General features: G+C 40.1%; 1 protein-coding gene across 3 annotated transcripts in view; it reads left to right on the top strand.

Annotated features, from left to right (window-relative positions):
- The window catches only part of GSTCD (glutathione S-transferase C-terminal domain containing), a 143828-nt gene that overhangs the window by 219 nt on the left and 134039 nt on the right, over positions 1-9570 (top strand). For 2 of the 3 annotated variants that reach the window (XM_075543965.1, XM_075543967.1), the window contains exons 2-3: positions 6465-6642; positions 8762-9200. In XM_075543965.1, the coding sequence (XP_075400080.1) occupies positions 8781-9200 (420 nt within the window). In that variant the 5' untranslated portion in view covers positions 6465-6642; positions 8762-8780. Of the gene's footprint in view, positions 1-26; positions 228-6464; positions 6643-8761; positions 9201-9570 lie in introns of those variants that run through there. The other variant, XM_075543966.1, reaches the window with a different exon arrangement.

Raw genomic sequence — 9570 nt, 5'->3', positions numbered from 1 at the left:
CTCCCCGGCCCCGCCACCCTCCGACGGCTGCTGTTGGGCTCGGGGTCCACGGGGCGGAAGGGAGGGACCGCGAGGCGTGCAAGGGGTGCCCGCTTGGCCCCAGCCCTTCGGCCGCCGAGGCCTTAGAGACGGGTGCTGAGGGTGCTGGCGGGCTGCTCGGGGTCCCTTCTCCGTTTGCCGCGTTTCTGAGTGTGCCCCAGCGCAGTTTGCCTTACTGTTCTCGGCTGGTGAGAGTCTTGGGGCAACTTGTAGATGGAGTGAGGGGGCTGAGTGGGGTCTCGGGGTGCAGGCCGGATGTGCTTTTCAAGTGTAATTTCCAGACCGTTTGCATCACACTTTAACTGTCTTTGACCCGTAGTGTCCCCTTCCAGCCCCGCTGTCTGCAGAAAGAGGTGGTGGTGTGACTCCCACATAACCGTTGCTACAAAGGACTTGCCTCAGTCATTGGGGGCCATTTGCTTACGTTTCCCCGTCAAAGCAGTATCTCTCTCTTTATCAACTGTAGAATAGAAAGTTTGCGATTTGGTAGGTGAGAACTTTTTTTTTTAAAGCATCCAAGTACACATACTTCCCATCGCAAATGCTCTACCTGGTTATGGAATTAAGGGGATTGCTCCGCCCCACCACTCCCATATTCTTAATGCTAGCTAGTGTCATTGAATGTCATAATCCATCCCTTGGCTTTGTTCTTGAATAATGAGGGTTTGCCAGCATTTAATAAATAACTTGAGTTAAATTGTTAATAATGAGAGGCGAATGCTTCGGTTTTATTTCGACAGAAAGCTTACAGGAGAATGTAAAAGCTGCCAAGAACTGGTTATGACGATTTAAAACCTGTAAATACCATTTAAATATTGTGAAAATAAATTTGTTAAAACACATTAACTGAGTGATGTGCTGTCATATTTAACATCAAACATAGCTTATTGCCAGGTATCGTTTTAAAATTTTGATGGTGCATAGAACTAAGAGAATTGCCTTTAGCATAATCTTTACTTGAAATTGTGTTTGTTTATACTCCAAGGCATCGCTATTTGATGTTGAACTTCCAAAATGAGATTTAAAATTTAACATTTGAGAGCTCCATACTGTCCAGCCATAAACAAAGCTCCATCTCAACTTTGTGTAGCCCTGTGCCCATGATGTTCTTACTTTGTGGCTATGTACTTGCACCTGCAGTTTTTAGTGAGAATCACTACTGCATATCTAGTTGACTTAACTGCAAAAATTCACTTAGCAGGTCTGTGGCGTAATGATTATGAATTGGGCTGCTAACTGCAAGGCTGACAGTTCAGAACTCCGGTTCAGAGCTACAGTCACCACAAGGGCGACTCCACACTGTCAGATAGGGCCACTAGGTCAGAACTGACTCATGGCAGGGAGTTTGGTTTAAAACTAACAAGTTTGGGGCCTGGCAACTAAAATGGTAATGAGAGGTCTATAGCTCACTGTATATATATACATGTAATTTTTACTCTCAAGTAGTCAAAGTAGCCTCCTAATTTCTGTTATGATACACCTAGAATGTAAGGATTTAAACTTTGAGACGAAAACAAAAACAAGCATTGCTGTGGGCATTCAGTGATTATTTCAGTCTTGTTGATGCTTCACACATGTTAACATGAACAGTGTGGATCTGTGCTAATTATGAGGTCAGAGTTAGCTGCAAGCTTTTGATTCCATAGCAACAGATAATTCCTTGATTCTCCAGAGGGAAGCTGACACATTTCCCTCATGACAAAGGTCACAGTAAGATTTTTGCTTTTAAACTTTTGTTTGTTTTAATGCTAATCCACATTAGAAAACATCATGTCATCATAGGATTTTACCTTCAGTTTTTTCCTTTTAAAACTTTGAATATTTAATGTAATTAGCTGTTAAGTGCTAGCATTAATTTAAAAAAAAACAACTGTGCTAACAATGAGATTCTGCAACCAAATAATTGGGATCATTTTGTAGGAATTAGGTTAAAATCTTCATAGTGTTGAGTGCTTGCTAGAGTTTAGACCAATATAATCTTTAGCAAAAATGAACTTAGAACTTTTTATAGTTGTAAGTGATCAAGCTACTTATTTTGTACAATAAAGTTTACGTAGACTAAGCGTTTCACTCTTACATTGTGCCATTATACTTCCCTAGCTTTTAGCATGAGTAACAAATATTTTTATTTCAATATTTGAAAACAAACTTCAGTTCAGTTTGAATCCCCACTTTTCTGGGTAAGAAGCTTGGGGAGGCAAAAAACATAATTTGGATATTACTCAGAAAAACGAGTTCTTTTAATAGTGTTAATGGATTAAGAATTTGATGATAAGTAGTGACTCAGTAGGGATGGGGCTTAGTCTTGTTACATTAGGTCTTTGAGTCAAAATCTAGATAGCTTACAAAGTAGCATCGACTTAAGGATCTGCTCTGTCACAAGTACTCTCTTCTCACAAGACTATATGATGGGTTCTGTCAGTAGCCATTTTAAAAACGACACTAATGCACAAAAAAGGTTTTGTACAGCTATAAAGAAGCCAGATTTGAACCCTAAAGTTAGTCTGAGCTCATCCATTTCTTGGTGTATATATAGTCTTAAGTATATAAAAGCTGGCTAGATCCTTAGTTCTTTTTCCTGACTATCAATCCACATAAGACCTTTTATGCTTTATAAATTTGTATGGATTTCACGTTCACATTTTCCAGTTTAGCTCAGGGAGTTGATTTTACTTCATTTTAATTTACAGTTAGGCTGATCATTGAAATAGATTGATTGGAAAAAAAAAGAAATCCTTGTGTTATAAAGACTGGTTAATTTTAGTCTCCGGAAGACTCTAGCCACCACTGTTATCCATATATGTATATTTATTCGTTCCTGAGCCAAAATTTGTGGAGAGACAGCAGTAAATAAAACTTACCAAGTTCCTGCCCCTTAGGCTATTTTGGGAACCCTAATGATTCTAAGAACCTCTGGTGGCCTAGTGGCTACTCAGGCTGCTACCCACAGGATCTGCAGCTCAAACCCACCAGCAGGAGAAAGATGAAGCTGTCTGCTCCTGGAGAGTTACAGTTCTGCAAACACAGAGGCAGTACTCCCTTGTCCTGTAGGGCACCGACTCAATAGCTACAAGTGTTGTTTGTTTTTTTAATGGTGCTGTGGAATAAGCATTGGACTGCTAGCCCCCAGCTGCTCCTCAGGAGGATGATGAGACTGGCTGCCTCTACAGAATTACAGTTTTGGAAACCCCACATAGGGTCTCTATGAGTCAGAATTGACTCAATGGCAATGGGTTTGCTTTGGTGTGGAATCTACTAGAGCACATCTCCATGGCTTACTCCCACGGGGCCTCTGAGTATGTTTGAACTGCCAACCGTTTGGTTACTGGCTGAGCATTCAGCCATTGTACCACCAGTGGTCGTTCAGTGGCAACAAAATCTGTTTTTCAATGGGTGGCATAATGAAAAAGTTTGAAAGCTGCTGATAGAGATGTGAGTAGAGATAGAGCAGAAGCAGAGCACTGAGTCTGGGTTCACTCAGAGGTCTGAGGAGGATCCAGTAGAGAGGATCGGGAGCAACCACCAGAGAACTTAACTCCACTATTGCGAATTGCCCAATAACCCTGGGCGTTTGCAGCAAGGCTTCCCGAGAGACTTGCACACTTGCTTAGAATAACTTATAATTGCTGATGATGGGGTGAGATGCTTGTAGCAATAAAGTCTCCTGCTTCAATTTAGAAAATTGCAAGTTTATAAAGTAAGTTTATAGAATAGTACTATTTAGTTTGATGTACAATTCTCATCAATAAATTGGAAATAAAATAATACACAATAAAAATACAAAAAGGTAACAAGGGTTCACAAGGGGGAGGCAGGGAGGGGAACAAGGAACTGATAAGAGCTCAAGTAGAAAGAAATGTTTGAAAATGATGGCAACATATGTACAAGTTTGCATGGTATGAAGGATTTATGGATTGTTATCAGTAAGAGTTCCCACTAACGATTTAAATTTAAGAAAAAAGATTGTTCTGTATGGACAGCAAATAGTAGACAATAAATCTATGTACCTTACTATTTAATTCAAATTGTAAGAAAACAGAAAATTTTATATTCCGTTTTGCTTATGAAAGTTACAATCAAAGGCAAGACTGTTGGAATTTAGGCATTAGATTTTAAGCTTTAGTGTAATGCCTAAAATCTTAAACTTGTGACTAACTCAGTGATTTTAAAATACCTCTGAAGATTCGGAAGTGGTGAAGCCAAGGCTTCGATATTTTCTTTGTCCCTACCTGGCCCCTCTTCTGCAAGATTTTCTAAGTACATTGGCACGCCCCAGGAGAAGACGTGCACTTGACCAGCTTGGCTCAGCTCTTGAATGTTGTGGGAAAAACTGAGAAGGAACCAGTGACACCACCGCTGTCATGGCAGGAGTGTGGTATGAAGTCCTAAGAGCTGTGCCCTGGAGACCCAGGAGATGGTTCTATAGTACTTACCTTCCTAAAAATCATGATGCAGAATTAATTCTCCAGGTAGAAAAAAAGATAGGTTTGCCTATAGTATTTGTAAACTTTGAGAAACTACAACTCAAATTCTACTCATGAAAACACTGAAGACATTGCAAACCCAAAACATCAAATTTGTTCAAGTTTTCTTAAAACTTAATATTTATTTTAGAAATTACATTTGTACTTAACGGGGGAGAAATTGCCCAGGGAAGAAACTTTTTTTTAAAACTCCAAGATCATCAAGTCACAGTTTTAATCTCTCAGGAAGAAAACACCAACATCGATATTGAAGAAAATGAATTATGTTAGAAATCAACAGTACTTTCCATTTCCTCTCAGGCATCTCATTAAGTTTTAGATATGTTAAGGGGCAGGTTATTTCTATTCTTTATGGTGGCATTTAGCATTTATTAAGAACTCAGAAAAGTGTGTAGCATCTGCAAAATCAAGTTCTAAGTTCCTTGGAAAATCTGAGATAAACTTGTATTCTATAGTCTATGTATGCAAATAGCACAAAACCAAATGACATTGTTTAAAATAAAAAGGACCAGTGTCATGTGGAGTGCGAGCTGTCCATTTCCGATTCAGTGACCCTTTGCTGCACAGAAAGAAACGCCGTCCGGCACCATCTTCCCTATACTTGCTATGTCGGGCCCATTGTTTCAGCCACTGTGCCAGTCCGTCTCATTGAAGGACTGGCTTCCCCTGGGAGGGCCTTCTTATTTTCCCATGACCCTCTACTAAGCACGCTATCCTTTTGCCTGGACTGCTCCGATAACAGCCAAATGGAAAGAAGTCTCACCATCCTTGCTTTAAATAGTATCAGCCCCGCCCTCTAGAGGACTTCCAAGGCCGTACATCTTTTAGCAAATTGCCTCATTTTCTCCCATAAACCATCAGGGATTTGAATTCTTGGCCTTGAGGTTAGCAGCTAAACACATAATCCAGTACACTACCAGGGCTCCTTAAGGAACAGCATAAAAAAGCAACCCTTCCATCTACTTGATGTCAACTGATAGCCACCCCATATAGGAGTGCCAATGCTGTAATCTTCACAGGAGCTAATAGCCTCATTTCTCTCCCAAGGAGCAGTTGGTGGGTTTGAAGCACCAACCTTGCACTTAGCCGCCCAACATTTACCCAACAGCCTGGTTTTCCAACCAAACTCACTGCCATCTAGTCAATGCAACATCAGCAAATAGGAGACCCCCGGCAGCTTTACTCCCATAGACTCTGAAACCCACAGGGCAGTCCTACGCGGTGCTATAGAATTGCTATGGACAGCTCCGTAATTCTCATTTCTTAGACTATTGGGCAAGTGAGATCTTCCAAATCTACCTTCTTGGTCTTTGGGTTGTTTTGTGTAGTACTTAAAGTCAGAAGAGGAAATTGATAGGATTAATAAATCAGAAGATTTCCAGGGGTAAAGAGACTGATTGCTAGTCAGAGACTTACCAATTGCTAGAAAGTGGAGTGGTTTTTTGTTTGTTTTGCTCATAAACTTTAAGAAGTTCCCTTAATATATTTTAAAATTAGTTCTAGCTGCCGAACAGAAACCTTTCTTCTGATGAGTAAGACCAGGGAGAAAATGGTTTCTATGGGCTAAAAAGTTGCTCCCAAATTACCTGAAATTATTTTAAATAACACACGGTACATTTCTGTTATAGTTTAATGAAATAAATATAACACAAGATTGATAGAGTGGCTATGAGTAAAAACTGACTACATGACCATATTTGTTTTTTTAATAGGGCTGGTTAGTGCCTTGGTGGCGTAGTGGGACACATATAGAACTGCTAACTGGAAGTTCAACACCATCAGCTGCTCCTCGAAAGCAGGAAGAGGCTTTAAACTCAACAAGTTCCAGTCTCTGAACCCACCGGGGCAGTTCTACCCTGGAGTACACTCGATGGTATTGTTTGGTTTGGCAAGAATACTTTGCTAACTACATCCGTTTCTTTCTTTTTTTGTACTCCATAGATTTTTATTGGCAATTTTTCTCAGAGGTGAATCTCAAGACTTTCTTATACTATCTTGGTCTGGAAGTGCCACTGACACCTATCCACCATGAGTAACCTGACAGCTATTTGAAATGTTGGCACAGCCCCCAGCATTCCAGCAACGTGAAATCCTCCAAATATCACAGACTGACATATAGGTAATGAAAATACCTTAGAAGGTTCCATTCAGATGGGGAAACTTATTTAATCTCACACAACCTTACTTCTCATCCATTTCTTATCATTGATTTTCAGATCTTTAATAAACCAGACTGACTGTCATCAAGTGCATAGTGACCTATAGGACAGGGTAGAGCTGCCCTGTCGTTTTCCTAGACGATTATTCTTTACAAGAGTCAAAAACATCTTTCTCCCAAAGAGCAAACTGCGTGTAACCTAGTTAAGTGGTTAGAAATGTTGACAATCCATAAGCTTAAAAATGTTTAGCTATTTTAATTAAAATTATAAAAAAGAAGACATTTAGAATATCAAAGGAAATCTGATATGATGAAAGCTTCCTAAAATTCAAGATACAATAAATTTTCCAAATCAAGTAAGAGAAAAAATTGTTTTCATACAAAATTTTAAAATAGTTATTCTTTTAATATACTATCTTCATATGACTTGCTTCGATGCTGAATGCTTTTAAGGAGTGCCACCTAGTGTAATTTTAGAGTACCGTTTTATGAATTAGAAGGTGAGAAATTTTGGACCCATGAAATTTACTAATCAAGAACAATGTTACAAAAGTCTTAAGAATTGTGACTTGAAAACATCGGTTAATAATTTGACCTCAAGATTATCACACATGTTTGCACCTTCAAGGTAACCAGTGTGTGTATTCACCTATACATGAATTCATCAGATATTATTGAATTAAGTGCCAGACCCTCTTCTAAGTATATGTTAAACAAACAAAACGGACTTTATTCTAACTCACAGGGACCCAATAGGAGAGAGGAAACCTGCTCTGTGGGGTTTCCAGTGCATACTCACTCCATCAGAATGCTCGTCTCTCCCACGTAGCCACTGGTAGGTTCCAACGACAGACCTTTGAACTTTTCAGTTGGCAGCCAAACTCTTAACCACTATGCTACCACAGAAAGCACCATGGAGACAAATACTCTCGAAGAGCAGTAGTTGTTAACCTAGATCACAGGGGAAGGAATGGAGATGATGCGACCAGATTCTGGGTATAGATTGAAGGTAGAGCCGAAGTAATTTTTAATTGCTTGATTATGGTGATATGGGAAAAAAAAAGAATGGTTAAGAACAATCCCCAGGTTTTTAGGCCTAAACACTACCGGCGGGGAAGACACAGGAGGAGCAAGTTTGGGGTGTGGAGAACAATAAGAAACTTGATTTTGCATGTACTGGTTTGAAAATGTAAACTATCGACATTTAAGTTAGGGAGAAATTCAAGCATCTTCCTTGGTGATTCAATACTTAACACCTAACCACAGTCCACTTATTTTAGGAGGGTCCGTTTCTCCTGAGGGAGTGGATATACCCCTCAGATGAGTATTGTGTAGGGTCATAAAATAGAAGTCAAGTGGGATGAATGTTGGTTGTTCAAGGGGGCCCAACTTTGTTAAAACTTCTTAAGACTCATTAAGCCAGTCAGTGCTAAGTAGTCTTGACTTTTTTCTTTCCCAGTCCATTCCTAAACTCTTCTCACCTTTGGTGAGATCCTAAAGTACTACAAACAACACCGAAAGGCCCCTGAGCGGGGTCTGGAAGGAGCTGGCCATAAAACTCCCAAACTCACCGCTATCGCGTTAATGCTGCCTCCTAGCTGCTCTAACATCACTCAGACACGAGTTCATTGCACAGGATGCAGGTCTTCTGTTGTTGTCAGGGTAGATTCCAGCTCCCACCAACCCTGTGAACAACAGGATGGAAACGTTGTTCAGTCCTGCCCCATCCTCAGTCATTGCTGTATGTGAGCCCATTGTTTCAACCACTGTCTCAGTCCATCTCAATGAGGGTCTTTTTCTTTGTCTCCTAAGCATGATGTCTTTCTGTAAGGGCTGGTCCCTTACAGGTGACATGTCCAAAGTGTGTGAGATGAAGTGCTACCACTTTGCTTCTATGGAGCCTTCTGGATAGACTTCCAAGACAACATTCTGTTGAAACACTTTCTTTGGAATGGGAAGGAGCATCTTTTGGAAACCATTTATTCAGACTTTAGTACCGAACTACTGTACCTACCACAAATCCTTGTTTTTTAAAGATGTTCTAATCTAAGGCCTATAACCACTTCAATTTATGCTTTAGGTGAGACCAGTGAGAGAAGATGAAAGGCATCAGGAAAACCCTTATAGAAGAATCTCTCTATCTGGACTTTTCTCACCAAGCAGAAGGATGCATCTTTCCTCTTCATACATCTGTAACTGTGTTCTTGTTGTCATACTGTGACTGCAAAATCTTTAACGTTCATGTAGTCCTAACCCGAGAAAGCACGGACGTCTCACTAATAAGAAACTTACTGTCCCCGGATGTTGAAATCCAGGTTGTTTCGAGGGAAGAACTTCCACCGATAGTCCAGAATTGTTGTTTGCCTGCAGCGGTGGAAAGGCCTGGCACCTTTTGTAGAGCGGGACTTGCTGTAGTGCTGAGACACATAATTCAGAAATCATATGAAGCTGACCCATCAAAGAAGGAAACTTTGGAACTACTGGGTTTTAAGAAAACTTGCTTGAAAGCCTGCGCAGAAGTAAGTACATTGCTCCTCCGCTCTTAGTAAACCCACAGTAGTAACACGTTCAAGTGAACATTTTAACTTCCGGTTGGGAACCAGACTTTCATTTACTTTAAAACCCACAAAACTCGGCCAAATAGATGAAGTGGTCTTTTGTGTGTGCCAATATTTCAGTGCAGCACCAGAAAATAAGAATGTCAGGTTTAACTTGTAAGGTTTAAGACATTTCTAGTGATATTATTTTTTTGAGAATGGCTCCTTTTCACCTTTTAGCTTTGTTGAGGATTTTTAAAGAGGACTTTATATTTAAACAGCAGAAGTACATGCAAACCAATGCATTTAAATACTTTGGTAAATAAATATTTCAGTAACAGGACACAGGAAT

Source organism: Tenrec ecaudatus, chromosome 3 (genome assembly GCF_050624435.1).
Source record: "Tenrec ecaudatus isolate mTenEca1 chromosome 3, mTenEca1.hap1, whole genome shotgun sequence".
Taxonomy (NCBI): domain Eukaryota; kingdom Metazoa; phylum Chordata; class Mammalia; order Afrosoricida; family Tenrecidae; genus Tenrec; species Tenrec ecaudatus.
Note: the sequence above shows the minus strand (reverse complement) of the source record. Positions and strands in the feature narration are given on the sequence as shown.